This window comes from Typha angustifolia, chromosome 15, assembly GCF_048772165.1.
Source record: "Typha angustifolia cultivar Huaian chromosome 15, ASM4877216v1, whole genome shotgun sequence".
In the NCBI taxonomy this organism is placed as follows: domain Eukaryota; kingdom Viridiplantae; phylum Streptophyta; class Magnoliopsida; order Poales; family Typhaceae; genus Typha; species Typha angustifolia.
This window is the reverse complement of record NC_133253.1, coordinates 351849-375951: the sequence shown is the minus strand read 5'-3', so window position 1 is coordinate 375951 and position 24103 is coordinate 351849. Positions and strand designations below refer to the sequence as shown.

At 37.7% G+C, this 24103-nt stretch overlaps 3 protein-coding genes across 5 annotated transcripts; 2 read left to right on the top strand and 1 right to left on the bottom strand.

Annotated features, from left to right (window-relative positions):
* Positions 1-637: 637 nt before the first annotated feature.
* Positions 638-15132, bottom strand: LOC140778189 (protein NETWORKED 1D-like). The gene is made up of 9 exons (XM_073122779.1): positions 14986-15132; positions 14174-14284; positions 12068-13439; positions 11777-11874; positions 8570-8616; positions 7633-7738; positions 4751-6651; positions 2519-4495; positions 638-2140 (listed from the first exon to the last, which is right to left on the bottom strand). Exons 2-9 carry the CDS (start codon positions 14256-14258, stop codon positions 1007-1009), a joined length of 6720 nt encoding a protein of 2239 aa, XP_072978880.1. The 5' UTR covers positions 14259-14284; positions 14986-15132; the 3' UTR covers positions 638-1006.
* Positions 13237-18602, top strand: LOC140777993 (serine/threonine-protein kinase 54-like). Of its 2 annotated transcripts, none has more exons than XM_073122483.1 (7): positions 13237-13359; positions 16329-16697; positions 16921-17042; positions 17270-17469; positions 17549-17723; positions 17918-18052; positions 18209-18602. In XM_073122483.1, the coding sequence occupies exons 2-7, from the start codon at positions 16373-16375 to the stop codon at positions 18413-18415; spliced, it is 1164 nt and encodes a 387-aa protein (XP_072978584.1). In that variant the 5' UTR covers positions 13237-13359; positions 16329-16372; the 3' UTR covers positions 18416-18602. The 2 variants fall into 2 exon arrangements, with proteins under 2 accessions (XP_072978584.1, XP_072978582.1); XM_073122481.1 differs by lacking the exon at positions 13237-13359 and adding an exon at positions 15905-16208.
* Positions 18603-18719: 117 nt separating this feature from the next.
* On the top strand, positions 18720-23831 carry LOC140777994 (homocysteine S-methyltransferase 3-like). 2 transcript variants are annotated; one of them, XM_073122485.1, is made up of 7 exons: positions 18720-19080; positions 21035-21091; positions 21173-21402; positions 21484-21613; positions 22066-22269; positions 22439-22510; positions 23303-23831. In XM_073122485.1, the coding sequence occupies exons 1-7, from the start codon at positions 18928-18930 to the stop codon at positions 23477-23479; spliced, it is 1023 nt and encodes a 340-aa protein (XP_072978586.1). In that variant the 5' UTR covers positions 18720-18927; the 3' UTR covers positions 23480-23831. The 2 variants fall into 2 exon arrangements, with proteins under 2 accessions (XP_072978586.1, XP_072978585.1); XM_073122484.1 differs by lacking the exon at positions 18720-19080 and adding an exon at positions 20402-20645 and having other exon boundaries at positions 23303-23829.
* The last annotated feature ends 272 nt before the right edge of the window (positions 23832-24103 follow it).

The window sequence follows — 24103 nt, the reverse complement described above, 5'->3', positions numbered from 1 at the left end:
TATGCTGCTTTTTGTTCATAGAATATGGCCAATTATCCAGTCTCTTTCACTTCTCCTGGCCGTAGAAGCTAAAAGGAAGCATCAAATTGGCCACTTTTTGGGATTGATTTACTTTGCCTAAAGAAACACCCTTTCGGTGAAGATGTGATAGGATTGAACTACTTTGGTGACATGAACACCTCAAACATAATATTAAAGATCAGTTTTTCTGTCAAGAAAAAAAAATTCAAAAGAATCAAGTTGAATCCAAACCAAGTTAGTGCATAAAGCTGTCACAGTGGAACTAAAGCCATGGAAAGTACCACATTACCTCCTGGCAATTGGAGTTGATAGATTCGACTACAACTAGTCCGCAGACTGATCTACAACTACAAGCCAACTTATTCTGGCTCTAATTTTCTGAATACAAAACTTTTCCTGCTTACATCTGATAAAAGATGGGACTTTACACTCACCAATCTACATCTGATTTATTTTTTCGTTCCACCTATTTTTGAGTCGTTGCTGTTAAATCACACTTGATCTTTCTGTGTAGATCGCATAAACTTTCTCTCTGTGGAACTCATCAAAAGTCTAATAACTAAAGTCAAATTGTTGGAATGAAAGCTCCAGCATCCTTCATGTCAATTGAAGCATGTAGAACTAAAGAACTTCATGCATTTGGAAATCATAAAAATTACAGCTGCATCATCAGCATTGTATTCGTCGAACTTTGAACAATGACATGATAGTTTGCATTACACCCTGAATGCAGTATCTGAGAGAATAGGGGAAAAGGCAAAAAAGGCAAAAGAAAAATAAAATCAGCTCATTCTAACTTTATCGAGCCTAGGATATACATATCTCAAAAAATCTTCACAGGATATATCTCATCTATCACCTATTGCTTATTGGCACAAATTATGCATGTACGAGCTGAAACTTTTTTGTTCTTCACTAGTTTGGGTATGTACCAAGGAGATGGCAGATGTAGCTCCATAGAGTCTTCTCCTTGAATACAGAATAGTTAGTAGTCAACCTTGCCTTTAGACCTCACGAACCAAAATAGGGGCTTTCTCTTCTTTTCTCTATGGCTCTCTTTCATTCCATAGAGATAATCTCTCAGAGCAACCCGAACTCTTTTCTCAGGAACTCTGGTTCTTCTGTTCTTATGCTCTTCCTCAAGTTTCAGCAAGATATAGTGGATCTTGTGAAGTTCCAACTCCAACCGTCCAATCTTTTCTGATCCTCTCTTTGCCTGCTCAGAGATTTTTCTTCTGCTGGTATAACCTGTCTCTTCTTGTTCGGGAGCTGCACTATCAAATGACGCAGAATAGTATTCTGCCTTCTTTTTTGCCTTGCTGTTAATTTCTATCAGCTCTAAGACAGCTTCCTCAGTCTCAGTTAACTCGGCTCTGATTGAATTGTACTCAGAAATTATAGGACGCTTTCCCTTTCGGGAGCTCTCAGTTTTCCTCTTCAACTCCTCTATGTTTGTTCGAAGAGTTGACAACCTCTGAGCATCAGAAGCAAGCCTTTCAAGAACCTTTCTGCTCCATTCCTGCCGAGATTGTGCAGCTCTTTTAGGTATTTCTAGTTCTACCATGTCAATGCTCAATTCTTTTTCTGCTGCTAGTTCAGAAGAAGGGCATTCACTCTTCACTTCCTTCCAAGCCACTATGTCAGGCTGGGCAGCAACCGACGATGAATCTCCTCTCTTGTTGTTGCAGTCTCTTTCGGCCGTTTCCCATAATTGTAGCATCTGATCATCAAGTTCAGCATTTTCCTCCTCATTGAGGGAATATAGACCAACACCATTATCATATGGCGAAGAACTAGATACCTGATCAAGTTCAATATCTTTCATCATCTGCCCATTTCTCACTTTGGAGACCTCATCATCATCCATTTGCAAATTTGCATCTTGACTAGTTTCATCAACATCTTTACCTAAGCCATCTTTTTCTCTAAACTCTTTTGCAGATTCCAACTCAGCAGTTGGATCACATAATTCATGTTCTAACAGACTCCTGGTATCTATTATCACCTTTTGAAGTGCTTCAACTTTGGAAACGAAATTCTGCAACTTGAGAGCCCCTGGGGCATGATGATCATTTAGTATATTGATCTCCTCATAGTTTTGAGATGCCAAAGAAATATCCTGAAAGATTCAGATTAAGTGAGTCAAAAAGAAAATTTCACCTAGCTGGGTCAGGTAATATATCTCACAAGGAAATTTGAGCATAAAATTCATCTTTGAGATAGCAAATAAAGAAACAGTAGTCTTTCCAATGGAAAAGGCTAAATAAGGATGAACAAACCAAAATTACAAATTTCAATCTATTTTTATTAACACCTCCGGTACCTGGGTGTCTATGGTGAGCAAGACCTGTGGAGCATCTGAATATGTTTGTACTAAATGCAGTGGTCTAAAGGACAAAAACAGCACCACTATACAATAATTGAATTGTTTTGCTTGCATAGCATGATTTATGATGCGTGAAAGAGCTACTAATCACCAAAGACAAACATAGCTTACCTGTTTGGATTTTGATGCAGGAAGCTTTGATAGTGAGAAAATGTCTACCTCCAGAGAAGCAAGGCGATCCCCCAAAAATGTTATGAGAGATGAGCAAGTATTCATATCAGCCTTCAGTTCTATATTTTCTCCCTCCTTGTCGATTAGATTTTTCTTCAATTCATCAGCATACGCATTTACTGAAGAGATTTCCTTGTCCAGCAACTCTCTTTGGGTCATTGCACTTATTGCAAGACTCTCACCTTCCATCAACAGCTCAAGTACTTTTTCTTCATATACTGCTGCATGTGCTGCAGAAACTAGGCTATCACTTAGCAGTACTAGAATTTCTCTTTCACATTGCTCCACCTCATCTCTTCCTTTCTGTACTTCATATATCAGATGCTCTTCTCTGCTTGCAAGAACTCCAACCTCATTCTGCAATCTACCAAGTTGTCCTTGCAGCACCTCATTTGCTTGATGAAGGCACACAATCTCATTATCCATGTAAGCATTTTCTTCAGATAAACTTGAAACCTTCTTTTCTAGCTCTCCTTTAACCACTTTGTCACTTTCAATATCCAGCTGAAAAGCCTGAATAACTTTGCACAATTCTATGTTCTTTCCTTGCAAGGACTGAATCTTTTTGTTTGCTTCTGATAGCTTTAAGTCATTTTGTATCAACAGCTTCTCTCCACTTTCGATTTCATTAGTGGACTCTTCACACACATATTTAATTGTGTTCAGATCAACATCTAAAATCACTAATCGAGTAGTGAGCTCCTCCAGGTAAATCACAGACTCCTTGAGGTGCATATTTTCTATTTCTAGCCCTCTAGTTTTTCCACTCAGTTCTCCAACCTTATGGTCAAGTTCATTCTTGACTAAATGAAGGGAATTAATCTCATCGTTAATCAACTGCAACTCTGATGATCTCTCTTCATTAAGACTTCTGAAGAACAAGTATAAATGTTCCAGCATCACACCCTCTGAAACGAGTATGTCGTTTTCCTCTTGTAGTCTATTGTATTTCTCCAAAAAGATATCGCACTCTTTTGACATGGACTGAATTTTCTCAATCAAGCTGCAAATTTCATTTTGTGATGTCTGATAAGCTTCCTGCAAGTTCAAGAATGTCCCACTTAGAACCTCCATCTCAGACTTCAACACTTCTTCACTTTGGTTGCTTGTTTGCATTTCTTGCCTTAGTTTTTCATTCAACCCCGACAACTCACAATTTGTGTTTCGCAAATCAGACAGTTCATTAACTCTAATTTCAAGTTCCTGCTCAAGAACTGCTTTTTGTGACCTTAGATCTGCCACATCAAGCCCTATTTGGCTTAGAAGCGTGGCAAGAACTGATATCTCAAGATCCATATAATTGTGTTCGTTCTCAGTGTCTGCTAATAAATTTTGAATATTTCTAATTTCAAACCAAATACTCTGCAAGATAAATTCATCATTGACTGCGTCTGGAGGTCCCATCTCTTTGCTGATTTTAAGTGTCCTTGTAAGTTGGTGAATCCCTTCTCTCAGTTTCTCGTTATGCTCCAACAAAGATCGTAGCTCTCTTCCTTGATTTAGAACTTCCTTGTTGAGTTGTAAAACTAGATCGTTTGAAAGTTGAGATGTCTCCATATGCTCCTGACATTCTTTGTAGAGAATTAAGTTTTTGTCTATCACATCAGACAAACTTTTTTCCAAAACAAATATGCTGATCAAAGCACTCATGTTTTTTAGCTGCTCCTCTTTGAGCTCCTCCTCCTTGATATGGTTTTCTTCTTGCAGAAAATGAAGCTGGTTTTCTAAAGCCATGATCTTCATTTCATGTGATCGCAGGATGAATCCATGTTCTTGATTGCTGGAGTTCAACACATCTTGCAACTCCTTGACTTGATTATGTGTCAGATCTTTCTCCCTAGATAAAGATGAGTTCTCTTCTTCTAGTTCTGCATGCCTACTCTCCAGGTTTTTCAGGACTAGTGTAATTCTTTCTACCTGAAAACAAAATTTGTGGATCAGGATTTGCTCAGAATAATTGTGAAACAAATTCAGTAGAGCATTAATAAGAAAATAAATTACCAATAAAAACTATCCAAAAAATCAAACTACTAATAAACTGAATGCTCAATCAAATGAAAAAAAGAAAAAGAAAAGGAAAAGGAAAAGGAAATAGACCTCCTAAGAAAAAGAAAAGTACTTCCAGTCATAAGAATCAGGACTTAATGGAGCAGATGAATCTTGAACTTATACCTGAGAGAGAAGAGTATCCCTTTCGGCAAGCAGGATGGAGTTACGAGTAAGGAGAACATGGCGTGATTCTTCAGAGTCTTGCAACTTTGCATTCAAAAGGTCAAGTTCAGCATTTACATCAGATAACAATTTCTCCAAGCTGGAATTTTTCGCTGATATGTTTTCGATATCCTGAACAAGGTTCTCTACCTGGGAAACCATATTACGCTTTTCATAAATATGCGTGGAGATCTCATTGTTGAGAGATTTCCATGCAGCTTCGAGTGCTGTTATCCTCTCTCTCAAAGATCTTATTTCAACATTTGCATCTGAAAGAGAATTTTCCAGGACTCTACTCTTTAGAGAAACTTTCTCCATATCTTTTAGCTTTTCGGAAAGAAGGTCTTTTTCCATTTCATACTTCCTGCATATCTCTTTCAGTTCAATGTTACCATTCTGCAACTCTTCTACCAACATCTGGAGTGTTTCAACCTTATTTGTGAGTCCCTCAATTTGCTCCTTTAGTCTTTGGGCTTTCTGTTCTAGATTATTTCTTTCTTCTTTCTGATGAAACAGATCTTGCTGAAGATCTACATTTTCTCCTACATGGAAACACAATTCATTTTCAAGTTTCTCTTTCATTTCCTTCAACAAGTTTACTTCACTTCTGAGATTTTCTATCATCAGGTCAGAAGAGGCATTTTGTTCCTTTAGGTTATTAATTTCCTCCTTAATCTTGCACACTGTATCCTCTAAGTCCGCCTTCCTCTGCTCTACCTCGTTCAACTGCTCACTCAATTTTTGGATCTCCAAAATCAACCTCTTCACTTCTTGCTGAGACTGGAAGTACAATTTCTCCACAGAGAGGAGAGCCATTTCAGCCTCCATCCGTTGCCGGAATTCTTCTTCTAGGCTAATGTGGAGATCTTTCGTCTCTTCTTGCTTTTGTTTAAACTCTTGCTCCTGCACATTTACTTTCTGCTCTAGCATATCCAGCTCCAACTGTAGTGTCTGGTTGAGCTTTTCTGCACTGTTTAGCTTCTCCACTTCCCTTGCCATATCATCAGTGAGCTTCTTGAAGTCATTCTGGGTGTTGGAGAGTAGATACTCCAAATTAGATAACCTCTTGGAGGATAACTGATGTTGAAGAAGAGCTGATTCCTTCTCGGAGGACAAATGCGAGAGGGCGTCCTTCAGACTTTGGGTTTCACTTTCAGCTTTATTAGCACGTTCAGATTCCAATGCTATCTGGTCTTTCAGATTTTGTATATCTGTGGATAAATGAGACATTTCTCGTTTCATACTTCTTATCTCATCACTCAGATCTTCTTTCTCCTTGGGTTCTTGTTTCCTGAAGTCTTTGGACTTGCGATGTTTATATTCAAATCCTTTTGTGCCTTCCACTTGGATATTAAGGCCTTTTCTCACTCGTCCTTCAGATAAGTTTGCATGAGATGTTCCTTCACCACCTGAAAGAATTTCATTGAACTGCTTCAGATCTTTCCTGCTTGGTAAAGCATCACTTTCTTCAGAATACATCTCATTCTTTTTGATAGAAGGAGATTGTGAGGACACACCTGATGCATCCTTTTGTAGATCATCTGAACCAAATGGTGCACGAACATGTGGAGGAATTCCAGGAGTGTGGGGTTCCACATTGCCAGCAGTACTGGATGGTGACTCATCAGGCAATGCTAAGGGAATGTGATATGGAAATGCTTCAGCCATAGTTCGATGAGCCACACGAAGCGCTCCGGTTGCGTGATCATATCTTTCTGCTAAAGCATGATAAGCTCCATGGAACTCCTCCACTATTTTCATAAGCTCAGGCCGTTTCTTATAGTACATCTCTGCTCTCTTTGCAAAGGAATCATCATCTCCTTCTAAAATTCTGATCATTGTTTTAACCTTCTTGTCCATATCTGTCTCAGAAAAAGCACATCCCTTTAGTTTTGGGAAGATAATTCTGTAGATAAAAGAGAAATAGCTCGAGTTCCATGTTGCATATTAGTGTCAGCTAGTCTATTAGCTAGATAAGAGATTACTGTAAGAAAAAAGAGTATTTCATTGAAATCAGAATAACATTAGCAACTTGATAAACAATCGATTGCAATTTTAACTGCGTTGACTTCTATTTCTGCTGCATATTTATGAACTGGAATAACTGGTTTCTTTTTCCCTTATCTCTCTAATTTTTAGGTAATTAGATCTAGGTTGGAGCTGAAGAGCCATGTTTTCTGTTTGGAAAGTTTACTCAAAGCTCTTGAAATATATGCAGTTCATCATGCAACACATCAGATGTGTCGTTATAAACAATTGTCAGACAGATCAGCTGCCATCTTAGGTAATCATCAACAGGCTCACATTCCTCCTGCCATTCTCCCTAAAGCATCTTCTGTTCAAGTATCTTTCAGTATGACAATTTAGAGGTTTTACCCTTGGTCACTCTCCTCAAAGATTTAAACAGAAGTTATTTTAGAGTTTCCATCTTTCAGCAGTCATACTCTTAGCATCGCATGACACATGATGTAGGTAACTCAATAATGATGAGATGCTGAAGAGTCAATTTGCTTGCTCTAGTTGGATTCTCTCTCACTTACATGATTCAATGCCAGGTCAGATTCTATCAGATATTACAAAAGATATTTGTTCTACATGGAGAAAATAAAGAGAAATGAATATGAAGCATAAACAATGACCACTACTAAAAGTTGCAATCAGCTGTCAGCATCCAAATGGAAAGTTCCAACTTATAAAAACTATATCTGACAATCAAGTCCTACACTTCTTCCAAACTTCTTTTATCAGTTACATAAATAATTCAAACTTTATGGTTTATGCACAACACTCAGTATGTAACCTATCCTCAAATATAAGAAAGAAAATATGAGATGGCCTATTACCTGTAAGATTGTCCTGAAGCCACTTGGAATTCTTTGGGCTCCATGAGTACAGGCGTTTTAGTTCAGAATGTGATGAAGTAGCCATGAATCCAAGCAAGCAAACAATCTGTTTTGATCTATAAACGCATCAATTTTGGGCCAACAAAGAACTAGGTGATAGATCCAAGCCACAAGAAGAGCTACACTCTATTGATGTGTACATTTAATAGATGTACTAATCTTGTATCTGATCATGCAATCGAAATCCCATACTTGCCACTCTGATTAATAGCCATGTATGACAGAGGAGACATGTCAGAAAGCAAGAAGAAAACAGCTTTATGAAGGAGGAAAAGAAATTCTCAGATTCAGGGAAAGAAACATAAAAATCACATATCTGAAGATCTGATTCAGGAAGCATAAAATACTAGAAAATATTATTACAGAGTAAATTTACATGTTAGTCATCAGCCATGTCCAGAAAAAGTGAAGTTCAAAACTTCGACAGCTACATTAAGTTTTTATATTCTGTTTAAAAACATTAAAAAAATGAAAAGAGAAAAGAAAATTGAGAGAAGAAAGAAGAAAGTGAAAAAGGTGCAGAGGAAATGAAAAGTTGAGAACTTTCTCTTGATTGATAAATGGTTTAAGCACATTACGGGCATGTCCTTGACTATTTGTCTGCTGTTATTTTCTATCAATATTACTTCCTAGAGGAACTATTTTTGTCCTTTTAATTTCTCCTTGCTTTCTATATTGATTTTTTTAATAAGAAAAAAATGGCGACAATGAAAATAATGTGGATGATGGTGGAATTAAGCTCAATTATCTAGTTTCTTTATACTGAAAATGTACTAAATAATCTACTGATGATGATATGATATTCCTGGGTTCGGATTTTAGCAGGAACATGCTTAAGAAAGGGCATCTACTAAGGTAGTGAGAAAAATAAACTTACCAGGAAATTGACAGTAAGAATATATATCAGAATTGCGAGACTCAATCCTGCTCAAATTCCTATTTTCCTTACTGGAAAAGATTCCAACTGTTGCAGGAAGAATGGACGAGTTAAAACAAACAATTTAATTAAAGAAAGAAAATTTGATTTGGCATTATAAAAGAAGATTGCTTATATTAAAACCAATGTCCAAGAAGAAACACATGCAAGGAGACAGATGAGGAAGAAGACAATATGGTGCGTTTTTATTATTAAAAGTAGTTAATAAGTTTTCTGCCAATCGAGATCTCAACAACCCATTACAACCGAGAGTCAACCATGCCAACCATTAAGAAGAACAAAACGTTAGTTTCAGTCCAACTGGTGAACATAAGATTGTTTAAGCAAAGCCAATAAATCTTTGCATCAAGAAGCTTCAAACCACCATTGGAATAAAAAATCAGAGAAAAACCGGAATAAACGACTAGATATATCTCAATTAAAAAAAAACAAGAACTGGGTTTTCACCAGAAAAGGAAAAAGATCAAATCTTTAGAGGGGGAACATACCATCTCGTCCACGAAGACGAGGGGGGATCAGATAAGCAGCCGCCATGATGGAGCCCAGCGGCTATTCTCGTCCATCTCTCACCCCATTTTCGGAACAATCTCTCTCAATCTCTTCTTCTCTCTGCCTCTGTTCGTGTTTGCAAGAGAAAAGCAGAGGCTGCACACAGGAAAAAGGAGGAGCGGCGGAGAAGCAGGCGACGAAACGACGAAAAAAGGGTGAAATCTTGGATAAATATTGTTGGTTCTCAGGAACTATTGGGCTTTGCGAAAGATATTAATATGAGATTAAAATCGTCTCATGGGTCTGGCAATGGGCAAGGCAAAGACTAAGCCTAAGGGAAACGGCTCTATTGAATGCTTCCATCTCTACTACTGTCATTTGATTTGACCAAGAGGAATGCAACTCTCCATGGTTTCCTTTTTCCTCTCTCTCATCCTTTTTCGGGGGTATTTCTTTCCTTGAGGAACAAGAGTGGGGTCATCACCGAAGAGGCTTCAGTGTAGTTTGCTTTTGGATTTATTTACTAGAATGCCCCACGGATGCAATTTTGTTTGTTTCTTGTGCTGTCTTCGTTTAAAAGAGACCTTAAACTTAGCCTTATTTACAATCTAGTCCTTGGAACTGGAACCTCTGGTTTCTGGCCCACTGTATTATTATTATTAAATGAAAACAAAGATGGAATGAGATACCCACCCGTAACAATAATATCACAAAAAGACACTACTTGATAGAAATATTCTCGAGCATTTGGATTATGGTCTTGAAGAGAAGTTCCCCAACCTAATTGAGCTGGTCAATTTGGACAAGCTCTTTCCCAATTGATAGGCTACAAATTTGGTACTTTATTGTGTAAACTACATTTTGGATTTCTTCTAAGACTAATGGAGGAGCATTTAATCATATTTCTCCATCAAGTAGAAGAGAAATTCTTTTTTTTTGTGTGTGTGTGTGTGTGTGCTCCTTAAAACCTCAAGGATGGCAATTTGGTAGTTTCGCAAAATACCTTGGGCATTTGACAACTGAATTGATCCTCTGGTGGAATTTCGAAAGGTGGGCGGTGGCGCCGTCGGCGCGCAGTTAAAGTTAGTCGGGCCCACGCAGGATCTCACGTGCCCACGTTTCTGGTGTGAGTCGCATGCAGAAACTAACACCGTGTGGTAAAATTCTCTAATATTATCACTTCCCAACATCTCTTTCATTGTCTTGTGTCAAAATAATATGTGCGGAGAGGAGATGACAATTTTGACACGAAATTATACACATTAATGCCACCGAATTATAACAAGTTAACAATATAACCATCTGATTAAGACGTAGTTAAGGTGTAATCGCTGGTTCGAACCCATATTTTCTTGTGCCAGGTGATGGGGGCTGCCTCAGCTAGCAAATATATATATGTATATATATATATATGAAATCATATATTCTAAGCATCTCTTTTATGTGCAACACGTCTTCCTCTAGATCTGCCATATAAATATTTAATAGCTAATGTAACCCGCTTTAGAGCCACCAGGATACACATACTCTAGCTCATGGATTTGAGTATATATGTGTTGACTTCAATATGATGCACGTACCAAGTACGACTACATTAATCTTATTAAGCATTGAGAGTTTCTATGTGAAGTAGATTTTACTATAGATTATACCATTGCGGTGTTACATGCATGAGTAGTTATGGCATCTTCGTGCTGGCCAAGATATTAATTCGTTCGTAGGGATAACCACAACCTCGAGGAGTTAATGGTAGTTGGGTAGGGGAAGCAGTACACGTCAGCAGGAATCAAGTTGGGAGTATTGATAAGAGTAAGTAACCTTTCGGCTAGAAAGAGACAGAATTTTTGTGGCCTCACATGCGGACCAAAATGCGAACCCACATCACCATGATGCATGCAGCATGTTTGATTGATTCTGGATAACGAAGTGGGGCTTAAACAACTTTAATTGCTCCTGGAATACAAGGAAAACTTCGGCAGAACTTTTAGCGTTGTAGATTTGTAGTGACCTAATGATAGGAGAGATTTCTGGATGACAACCAATCTGGTCGGTTCTTTTGTCTCTCTTGTCTGCTGTTGATAATGCTTAATTGTTTAATCTAGCTGTAGAAATCATGAACAGCAAGCGAAAGAAGTGATGGGTTTTGATAATTCTGTCAGAACTCAAACAAATTTGTTCTACTATTACCATCAAAATTACATTTGCATTAGTCCAAAATAGGAGAGGTTCCAGTCTCTTCTGCAATCTTTGTCTCTATTAAATTGCAATAATAAGGTTGGACCATCAAGAGCCCATGATCAAGAAAACGAGGAGGTCCACCGGTATGAGTTCTCCTCCTACTCATGAAATATTTCTTGAAGTCCACTCTATTTATCATGAGTAATGCTGACTTTCACGATGAAATTATTGGTAGGAATACATGTAGATCTTGTCAATCTTACCTAATGCCGTGGCACAGCGAAGACCATAATGCTCAGCTGAGCCATAATTTAGTTAAGATGATCTAACTGAGTCTAAGCAAACCAGGAAGAATTGGTAGTCAAGCTTTATGGCTCAAGATCCACGAAAAACGTAGCTTAGAATTTCTCTTTCACATTGCTCCAATATCTTTTGCTTTCTGCTGTTGACATGTCAGACGCTCTGTTCCGTTTATGAGACCTCCAGCCTCCTGCAGTCCATCAATCTGTCCACGCAGCACCTCATTTTCTTGAAGGCACTCAATCTCATGATCCCTTTGGGCATTCCATTCAGATAATCTGGAGAATTTATTTTCTAGCTGAAGAGCCTGAACTTTGCACAATTCTATGCTCTTCTCTTACAAGGACTGAATATTTGTTTTTGTTTTTTTCTGTCTGCTTCTGATAGCTGAAAATACTATTGTATCAACAGCCTCAGTCAACTTTCACTTTCAAGGCTCAACTCTTCACAAACATATCTAATTATGTTCAGATCAGCAGATTTAATCGAGTCCAGAGCTCATCCAAGTGAACAACAGACTGCTTGACACGCATATTTTCCAATTCTAGCACTCTATCTTTTCTGCTCAGTTCTCTGACCTTATGGTCAAGGTCATTCATGACTAAATGAAGAGCATCCATCTCATTGCTAATCAACTGGAACTCTGATGCTCTCTCATTGTTAAGACTTCTGAAGAACAAGTATAGATGTTCCAGCATCATTCCCTCTGCAATGAGGGTGCTGTTTTCCTCTTCCAGCCCATTGTATTTTGCCATCAAAATACAGAATTCCTTTGACAAGGACTGATTTTTCTCAATCAAGCTGCAAATTTCATCTTGTGATGTCTGGTAACGTTCTTGTAAGTCCTCCAATTTTCCACTTAGAACCTCCATTTCAGACTTCAATACTTGTGCCCTTTGGTTGCTTATTTGTACTCCTTGCCTTAGTTGTTCATTCATCCCAGAGAGTTCGTGATTCTTGTTCTGGAAATCAGACAATTCATTGACTCTATTCTCAAGTTGCAGCTCAAGAACACATTTTTGTGATCTTAGATCTGCTACATCCAGTCCTATTTGCCTTAGAAGCGTGATAAGAACTGATATCTCAAGATCCATACAGTTGTGTTTGTTCTCAGCATCTTTTATGTCTTCTTGCTTTTTTTTAAGATCTTGCTCCTGCACCTTTACTTTCTGCTCTAACATATCCAGTTCCAACTGTAGCGAATGGTTGAGCTTTTCAGCATTACTTAGCTTCTCGACTTCTATTTCCATATCATCAGTGAGCTTCTTGAAGTCATTCTGGGTGTTGGAGAGTAGATTCTCCAAATTAGATAATCTCTCAGCGGATAGCTGATATTGAGAAAGAGCTGCATCTTTCTCGGAATATATATGCAAGAGTTTGTCTTTGAGGCTTTGGGCTTCACTTTCAGCTTTGTCAGCACGTTCAGATTCTGACACAATTTGGTCCTTCAGATTTTGAATCTCTGTTGATAAACAAGATATTTCTTTTTGTAGACCTTTTATCTCATTATTCAGATTGTCTTTCTCTTTAACCTCTCTTGATGATGGCATTTCATTTTCAGGACTGTGGGGTTCCACCTCATTGCCAGAAGAACTGGATGGTGACTCATCATGCAAAGCTGGGATTTGATTTGGAGATGCTTCAGCAAAAGTTCGATGAGCCAGGCGAAGAGCTCCAGTTGCATGATCATATTTTTCTGCTAAAGCACGGTATCCTCGGTGGAACTCCTCAACTAATTTCATAAGCTCAGGGTGTTTCTTATGGTACATTTCTGCACTCCTCTCAAAGGAATCAGCATCTCCTTCTACCAGTTTGAACATTGTTTTAACCTTCTTGTCCATATCTGTATCAGGAAAGAGCATTCTTTTAGTTTCTGAGAAGACCATCCAGTAGATAAAAGAGAAATAACTTGAGGTTAAATTCACAATGTTGAATAATATTTCCCAAGAGAAGGCACTAAATTTTATATGTACTAAACCTTTCCAACTTTCAACCGGATTAAAGGAAAGATTTTAGAAGTAGGACAATCACCAGCTCTTCTACTAGGTTTTTTTATTAAGAAGTTAAGAATTAAGCTACATTAGTCCATCATATTTCATTAAATTGAACTTTGTCTCTTCTACCAAACACAACCTAATCTAGTATGTTTTGCTATTACTGGACTCCTTCTCAACAAGTGACTAATGAACCTCTTTATGAAAGTATATTTATCACTCGAATAGGCAGGCCAACAAAATTCCCAATAAAGCAATAATAGCAAATGACAGAAGGGGATACCAAATTATCAGCTTGTCCTTATTACTGAGAAGTGATCTAAGCAAGCATTATTAAGATATGGCTGGCGTTCGGTGCCTCTTTTATCTCTTTTCTTCAAGTAACATGATTTTTCCTATTGAGTGCACTTTTAAAATACAGGAAACATTATCATAATGCAGAGTAGTGTTGCTTGAGATAATATGCAGAGAGAAACATCATTGCAGAAAGATGGGAAAAAAATAAATTCAAACTTTATACACATTAGTCAGGACATCATAGATTCCTCAAGACACCACAAAGAAAGATGAAATGACCAAATACCTGTAAGATTGTCCTGAAGCCACTTGGAGTTCTTTGGGCTCCATGAGTGCTGGCGTCTTGATTCAGAATGTGATAAAGTTGCCATGATTCCGACCAAGCAATTTAAACAATCTGTTATGAATGGCAGACACAATCCGGTTTGGACCAGTCAGGAATTAAGTGATAGATCCAAGCCACAAGAAGAGCTAAACTGTGTTGATGTGAGCATTTACTAGATGTTAATTTGTATCCAATGACAAATAAAGAAGACAGAAGACATTTCAGAGGATCACAAAGTTTTTTTAAAAGAAAAACAGCTTTATGGCAGAGAAACCTTGAGGAGGAGAATAAGTCACATTAAGGTTCTGTATTTTTGTTGCATACCAAATGAAGAGTGAAGACAATTTAAATGGGTGAAGAAAGTGGAACAAGAAAAAAAAATAGTCCATAAATTTCTTTTGATGGACAAACAAACAAAGTGGTTAAGCACACTATTAACATATCCCTGGTCACTTGTCTTCTGGAACTTCCTTTTGATATTACTATTAACATATCTCGTTGTTTTCTATTATGATTCTCCTTTCAGTTTTCAAGTAAAAACAATTGGTGGCTTATTTATGCCAATCGAGATCTCAACAACCAATACCACCATTATTTAAACCAATCCAATCGTCAAGAATAACAAAGAAGTTGGATTCACTGCAACTGATTAACATAAAAGTTCTCTAAGCAGAACCAACGAGTCTTTCTTATCACAAATGAACTACAGAAGAAAAGCTCGCAATGAAGTCAGAAGGGGAAAAATATCCAATCTTTATGGAAAAGAAGTATACCATCGGCCAAGATAACGACTAGGGATTCGGACAAGCAGCTGCCTTTCACGATCACCTCTCACCCCATTTTTGCAACAATCTTTCTCCCTTTCTCTATCTTCCCTGTTTTATGTGTCTTTGGTGCTGGCCAAGAGGAAAGCACACACAGGAAATTGAGAACCAGACGAAACAACAATGGAAGGTGAAACCTTGGAAAGATTTTACCGGTTCTGCGATTAAAAATTTGCCTCACATGTCTGGCTATGAGTAAGGCAAATATTTTTATTGGAGTTTTTAAATTGAATGCTTCCATCTCTACTGCTGTCATTGACTTAGTCGAGCGGAGTGCAAATCTGCACGGTTTCTTCTCTCTCTCTCTCTCTCTCTCGTTTTGGGTTTATAATTTTGTCCTTCTTTCATCATCGACACTCAATTTTTTGTTCTGAAAGAGAGAGATGGAGAAGACAAAGAAACCCTTTGAGGTGGTTAATTGCCTTTCACCATTTGTTTGAGAAAAATGGAATAGTGTACCTTTACCATAGATACGATATGTTCCAGAAAACATCTATACTATAACGTGGGAGGGTCTCCGATTAGAAATGCGAAAGTTATATGACAAATTTCTCCAAAAAAAAGAGGTTATATGACAAATTCTCCTATGATGTTAATATGTTATTATTTATCTGATAGAATAGTGACGGAAACAGCTCATATGACAACAAGGAACCAACTTTATTGTTTTAATTTGTTAAAACTGAAAAAGGAAGAGAAACCCTGGGCCGACAACGAGGCTTGGCCTCCAATTGAGCAGTTGGGCCTAAAAATTCTCAGAAACAAATTGTATCACAATTTGAGGCCAACCCAACCCACGTCTGAGTGAGTACACGAATAAATAGAAGGAATCCGAGGGGGTTATGATTTGTCAAAGCAAAGTATTGTCTCCAAAATTAGGCGTTTTTCTCTCCTTGATTCCTTCCCGCCAATGGAATACTACGTTTACGGCAGAAATCTCGCGCCGTTTCCTCCACTCAATTTCCTATCTCTCCTCTCATTTAATTCCCCATCGATCAACTTCCCTAATTTTCCCTTCTCTTCTACTCTTCCCCCTCCTCTTTTTTCGAGTCTGATTCCATACGTTCCCATTTCTGGGTTTGCAGTGAAATCCCCGTTTCTTTATTTTCAATCTTTTCTTCATCTCACTGGATAAGAATCTTTCTGTCCTCGAAAATTCGGCATCTTGGGCCGTAAGCTTACTTAAATTTTGATGTTTTGACGTTTACACGTCTTATAATCGTTGGTGGGCATTGAAATTTTATTGTCCTTTATCCCATCAAGAGTTTAATTGACGAAATTTTGTATCACAGATCTTCCTCAATCGAACGGGTTGTAGAATTCTTGTAAATACTCCATGGATATAAGAAGCGCAGAGGAGAATGGGAGCGCAGGAATTGTAGCCAAGATGAAGGAGGGAGGAGCAGATTCTAAACTGAAGGATCTTGGAGGATCCAGTGGTAAGGACATGTATGTTAGAGCCGACAAGATTGATCTCAAGAGCTTGGATATACAGCTGGAGAAGACATTCTCTAAGGTGTGGATTAAGGAAAAGAGTGCTTCTCAGAAACTTAATCTAGAATGGGAAATTGATCTATCTAAGCTGGACATGAGGTACGTCGTTGCAAAAGGGACTTTTGGTACTGTCTATCGAGGCACATATGATGGCCAGGACGTTGCAGGTACTCGAGAATTTTGAAAGCTCGATATGTCTATTTTGCATTCTGCTGTTATGGAACCATTTCTGAGTTTGCGTCACCTTTACATTCTCTACCCAGTTATGAAGCTAGTTCTCTTTCATAAATTAGTCCATGTATTGCAGTATTAAATTTCCACACATGCATGTGTAGTTCTTTACGTCTGAGCTTGCATTGCATAACGGTGATATTCCTCTTTGTATTATAGTTAAACTATTGGACTGGGGAGAAGATGGGGTTGCCAATGATGCCGAAACAGCTGCTCTTCGAACATCATTTCGGCAGGAGGTTGCTGTTTGGCATAAGCTTTCCCATCCAAATGTTACAAGGGTAGGAATTACTGCAGACTACTAAAGAATATGACATGATTCTATTTCAGATACAAGAATTCATTTAGAGCCATATTATTGGAAACAGTTGTCTTTTAATCACTAATTCACTAACCCAAGGTCCAATCTCAATGTGGAGGTGGGAATAAAACCTGTCACTTTCTTCTGGGTCATTGCTGCTTTCTTCGTTTCATCGGTTAGGTTGACGAGTAGCATGAATTTTTGCAGTTTATTGGGGCATCAATGGGAACATCTGATCTGAAGATTCCACAAGCAAGTGATGTCTATACTTCTCTTCCAGCCAGAGCATGCTGTGTTGTTGTTGAGTATCTTGCCGGTGGAACATTGAAGCAGTATTTGTTTAAAAATCGGCGAAACAAACTTGCTTATAAGACTGTGATTCAATTAGCTTTGGACCTTGCAAGAGGGTGAGCTTTTATCTTGTGATTGTGCTTTGCTTTAGTGGCAAAATAAAATCTTTAAGTGTTTTAATTTTTAATTCCCCAGATTGAGTTATCTACATTCCAAAAAGATCGTGCATCGTGATGTTAAGGCTGAGAACATGCTGCTGGATAGTCATCGAACTCTCAAAATTGCTGATTTTGGTGTCGCGCGAGTAGAGGCACAGAATCCTAAGGACATGACTGGTGAAACTGGTACTCTTGGGTACATGGCCCCTGAGGTGCTATTTCCTTTGTTTCGTCAAGTTTTCTTTCTGGAAAGCAGATGCTGGAAGACAATGATACAACTTAAATCCATTCAATTTGCTTTTTAACTTTGTTCAGTTTTCTGCAATAACGTACTGTAAAATTGGCTGATGAAATTATTCTTATGTTTGCGGCAGATTTAGGCAGACTAACAATGTAGCATTTGTAGGTTCTGGAGGGCAAACCATACAACAGAAGATGTGATGTTTATAGCTTTGGCATATGCTTATGGGAGATATACTGCTGCGATCTGCCATACCCTGATCTCAGCTTTGTTGAAGTATCCTCAGCTGTTGTTCGACGAGTAATTCTCTGTTGCTGTAGCTTATACCCCTCTTGTTTCTCCATGTAGCTGGATTCCCTGTTCATCTATAAACATCTATCAACTTAAGATAGCAAGTTCTCCTAATATCTCAATCAGGATAACAGTCTTCAATCGACTTTAATATCTTTGTTGCAGGACTTGCGCCCGGAAATACCCCGTTGCTGTCCTAATCCGCTGGCAAATATTATGAGGAAATGTTGGGATTCAGACCCTGATAAACGACCAGAGATGCATGAAGTTGTGAAGCTCTTGGAGGCGATAGACACCAGCCGCGGTGGTGGTATGATTCCTGAGGATCACTCTGGCGGATGCTTCTGTTTCAGAGCTACTCGTGGTCCATAAGACATTTTGTTAACTCACTTAGATAGTGCTACAAAGATAAAAGGGGGTTCCAATGCGATTCAACTATTATTCCTTTCGTGTCTCATTTTTAAATGGCCGAAAGGATGCTACGCATTGGTCATTATATGTGAACTTGTTTCTCAATATGTTTCTTTACCTTTGAGATCAATAATGCTCCATTATTCTATGGGCTAAAACTTACTATGGAATGATGGTGGTGACTGACACCAAAAGTAGATTATGCCACGTCACAACACCAGTTTGTCGATTACTATTGGCCTCAGCCCATAGATTTAAAGAATTTTTCCGTAGAATGCTCCCGGAGAATTTATGACCATCCTCTTCCTATTTAAAATTGAGACCCGGATAAAGGTAAAACCTTATCCGGGAACCAAAAAGGGCCTACATAGTTCCAAGGATTCCACCTTCCCTTCCCGTTAACGAAGCGGGAAGAAGAAGAGCGGCCTTTGTCGCGAGACTCGACTCTCGGTTTTGGTGGTGAAGTGTCGGAAATGGATCTGATGCAAGGAATGCTTCAGGAAACAGCAGGTTGTGCGGTGATCGCCGGCGAGGTTGCGACGGAGCTGGAAGCCAACGGCGCTGATCTGAAGGACCCACTCTGGAGCGCCAAGTGCCTGTTTACATGCCCTGATCTCATCAAGAAGGTATGTCACCTCTTCTCTCTCTCTCTCTCTCTCTCTCTCTCTCTCTCTCTCTCTCTCTCTCTCTCTCTCTCTCTGTGGTTTGACTTCGCTCGTTCGTTAGATCATAGATTGACTTTTTAATAAATCCATATTTCCATGCCGAGCTAACATTCTTTTTTAAAACTTTAAGTCGTGTGACTAAGTCAAGCAGTTCCTTTGAATTTGTAGTTGGATATTACTTGTCTATATTTTTTAAAAACCATATATATTACGGCAATACGTACATAGTGGGATCAGGTCAACCAGCACTCATATGGAGGAATGTTGAGTTATATCAGTTAAATACTTTCTTCTGAAAGAAAATTAATTTCAAATCTTCTTGTAAGATTCGTTGCAGCTAGCTCCAATAGTATATCCCCCTTGGATTGAATCTACCCTTGCTTTGACTTCATTCTTCGGAGCTAAAAACAGAGCAAAACTTTACTCCAACTCCCATAGCATACCGTTCTTCCAAAAAAAAGAGAAAAACAACACAGTCAACTTAACGTTCAAGCACAACTAGTTTTAAAGGGATAACTAGATAACTTAAAAATCACATTAATAAAGATAAAAAAGAAAGAAAACTTATGAAAAAAAAAGGGAGAGGATAGAAGTTGCGAAGCCTAAAACATAGTTTTGCAATCTAATATGTCTTTTTATATGAATGAGATACAGGGACCTTTACAATTATTTTTTTAATTAGCAATATTGGATTTTAAACTAAGTGTATATATATATATATATATATATTTATAGTCTAAGCATATTTTATTATAATAAAATGCACATAATTTACTAAAACTTATTATTATTAATAATAAAAAAATATAATATGATTAAATTGTAAAAGGCACACGATATATATATATATAGAGAGAGAGATAGAGAGTTTCATTCAGTGAGAAAGAGTAGGTGATGGTGGGACATATCTCACCTACCAAAATAACGGACTACCAACTACTTCCTGTTGGGTATTTTATTTAGAGTATCCTAAATATTTATGAGCATTACCAACTCTACTCTAAAGAGTATATAGGTAAGATAAATAGCTCCTGAGAAGCCTATAATTTTACACAAAATAAGGAGAAATAATATTATGTTACCATCATCCATCCATCCATCCATCCAATAGAGATTATAGTATTCCACCACCTACTCTAAACTTGGCTCATTTTTCTCTGTCACTTTATTCAAACCAGCGGTCAGCGTATTCAAATCTACCTACTTTGAAATTTCTCTACGTTATTCCCACAATAACCCCAAGGTCTTTCCCGGAGTCCCATTTTGTCCTTCCCGCTATAAAACCTAGGACGAGAGAGAGAGAGAGATGAAACGTAGCGCGGCATTTGTTACCTCTCTCTTTAGATGTTATGGGATCCGTGTCGATTGATCCGATGGCTCAGATGAGAGATTTCCTCCGGGAAACAGGGGGCTGTGCCGTGACGGACGGCGGGCTCGCGACGGAGCTCGAAGCCAATGGCGCGGATTTGAGAGACCCACTTTGGAGCGCCAAGTGTCTCTTTACCTGCCCTGATCTCGTCAAGAAGGCATTTTTTCCCCTTTTCTTCCTTCGCATATTCAGTCAAGTTTGAATCTTCTTAGGTTCTGCTGAATCCTGAGGTTTTAATAAGAAACGCAGCGTTGGATGTCTTCTGTGAAAGAATAGATGGATGTTTTTAATATACATATACTCTTATTTCACAAGATCACGTGTGAGATTTTGGCTAGGTATGATGTAGTGGATTCATGGATTAGCAATTTAGTTAAGCATAAATATTCGAGGATATGAAATGTGATATTATCTTGTTCTTCTTGCGAAATTACAACTCCAAAGATTTTAATCTAGTTAAAGTTTATTGATGGTCGCATTAATTTTCTATTGTCCTTATTTTCTAAAAGCTTATTTTCCTTTTATCTCTTTGTATGACCGAAACAGGTTCATGTAGACTTCCTTGAAGCAGGTGCAAACATTGTGATAACAGCATCCTATCAGGTAGTTATTACTCCTTTTTCCTCTTTTGTACAAGTTCATTTTCAGGGAAATATATAATTTTGAGCGTCTTGGATAATGCAGGCTACAATTCAGGGATTCGAGTCAAGAGGCTTTTCGCGGGAGGAAAGTGAAGCACTACTGCGAAAAAGTGTTGAAATTGCACTTGAAGCACGAGAGATATTTCTGAAGAAATGCTCAGATAAATCTTGCAATGCATCTGAATACCAAATGTCCTCAGGAAAGCATCCTATATTGATTGCTGCATCAGTAGGGTGTTATGGAGCATATCTAGCTGATGGCTCTGAATATATGTAAGTTTTTTAAAGCATTCATATACTGTGTTCATTTTGAGGGTCTTCTTTCTGCATCTCTGATTATATGCAATATTGTAGTGGTGACTATGGCAAGGAAGTTACCGTGGATGTTCTCAAAGATTTTCACAGGAGAAGACTTGAAGTTCTTTCAGAAGCAGGCCCTGATTTAATCGCTTTTGAAACAATTCCAAACAAATTAGAAGCACAGGTAGTAGATTATTCATCTATTCCTAGTGCTCATATCTAGCTCTCTTAATTAATTTATGGCTGAATTAGATATGTTTTCTTGCTACATCTTAAGGAACTCTGTGGTGATTGCTTTAGTGCTTTCTAAGTTATTATAGATTAAATTTTGTGTAAATCAATTTAACACAATAATTATCACAGTGAGTTGAATTATTGCTCTACAATAATGAGATAATAAAGAAAGATAAAAAAGAAGAAGATAATCTGCCTCCAAGACGGGAAAAAAAAACTCAAGTTTCATCCATAGTATATTGGCATTGGTCTGCTAATAAACATGCATATCTTATTTCCGGAGAATCTGTGTCAGGTCACTCCGTACTTTGTAGCATACATAAGTGGCAAGTAAAACTTACATCATATTTTGCTAATATGAGATTAGTTCAGTTATTCTATATGATGCTTGTGATTTTGCAGGCATATGTTGAGCTTCTAGAGGAATGTAATATAGAAATACCAGCATGGCTTTCTTTTAGTTCAAAGGATGGAATTGATGTTGTCAGTGGAGATACTTTGATCGAGTGCGCTTCTATTGCTGATTCATGTAAGAACATTGTTGCAGTTGGAGTCAACTGCACTCCACCAAGAATTGTTCAAACCTCAATTCTAACTCTTCGAAAGGTTCTATTGCTAATCCAACTTCTGTTAGCTCTCTAAATTGTATTCTTTAATAATACTACATAAACACATATATGATGTAATTCTCTAATTTGAGCTTTTCAGTTTTCACATTAAAGAAGAAATACCTTTTCACTTGAAGTATGATGTATTTCTTACTTATGAACTACAGGCGACAAATAAACCAATATTGGTCTATCCAAACAGCGGAGAGAGCTATGATGCTGAGAAAAAGGAATGGCTGGTGAGTTTGCATTCTTGAATTAGGATGACTGAGAACTTGTTCTGGTCTTCCACTAAATATAATGATTTATTTGTTTGTTGCTTCCTATAAGAACTTTTAGTGTAACATAAGAGAAAGAAAGATAGGCTCTTCTTTGTCAATTTAAATCTGGATTCTTTAATTCATGGATTGAGTTGATTCTTGGTTTGTCTGACATCACTAGGGTCATGGCCTGATTGTATCCTCTTTTAACTAATTTTTTATATCTAGTCATGGTCCAATTATATTCAATCTCCTTTAGATTTGCAGTTAATGCACACTGTCTTTTCTTTTCCATTTGTCAGAATATCTGTTTTCCAATTTATTTGCCTTTCCACTTTAAGACTTTCTCAAGATGCATTATATCAGACAGAATATCTTTGTATAGTGGCTTCTAATTTGACTAACTGGGAGCAACTCTCTGCTCACAGCTTAACCAAGTAGTTGGTTTCACGTTTTGTTGTTCTTGACTCTCCAACTTCTGCAAGATTCTCTTGATGTGACACTGATATTATCAGTTATTCCATACTATCCTCATTATTCTGCCCTCCTTTAATATGCCATTCTCCCAAAAGTACGGACCTCGGACCTCCGGAACTCCTATGTTAATGTAGTTGTTGGTTATTGTACTTCAGAAAGTTTATTAGAAATCATTTAATCCGATAGCTCAGAGAGTCTTGAATCTAAATCTTATATTTTTCAAGGATTTCATATGAGTTGTTTGTGTGAAAAAGAACATCGCATCCATTAATTGCATTCCTGTACTGTTGGCAGGCATCAAGTGTTCAAGATGAAGATTTTGTTCCAGATGTTACTAAATGGCATGAGGCTGGAGCCTCCCTCATAGGAGGTTGCTGTAGAACAACTCCACGCACCATAAGAGCCATATCAAGGGCTCTGCGAGAATCTAAAGTTCCTAAAGCGGATCCGGACCATCTGTCATACTTTTGACAAGCTTTCAAACACTGCTGATCCTGAGTTAACACTAGAAGTTGCTGAATCTTTCTGAAGAATGTTATCATTTGACTTCTTCTGGCATTACAAGAATATTCAAGTTAGTATGTTCAGTATATATTTTTTTTAGAGAGAGAGAGAGAGTGCATACTTAGGCTTTAAATGGATGACTCTAGAAGAGTAATTATGCTTCATTTTGTGCTTTCTTGAAAATAAATGCAATGCTTTTCTTTGAGAGAGAGAACAAATGTATTGCTGTATTAAGTGGATATTTGTGTTTAGATCTACAATGTGGCGTATAGTTTTACTAAGAATACATATGCTTAAACAGCAACTTTGGAGATATATGAGGATGGTAGGATTGTCACTGTGGCAAATGAGCAATCCTTGTACTAATCTCTAAGTATGAGCTGAGTACATTCAGTTCTAGGGAAAACTCTTCCCTTAAGGGTAAGTTTGAAATTAAATTTAGATGGAATTCAATTGATTTCATTTGAAAATGAATCACACTGTTTGAAAAATAATGAAATTGAAACAAAATTCATCTAATCTTATTGTTTAGAACAAGGTAGGAATTCATTTCACTGATGAAACTAAAATTTTTAAGTCAATTCAATCTCA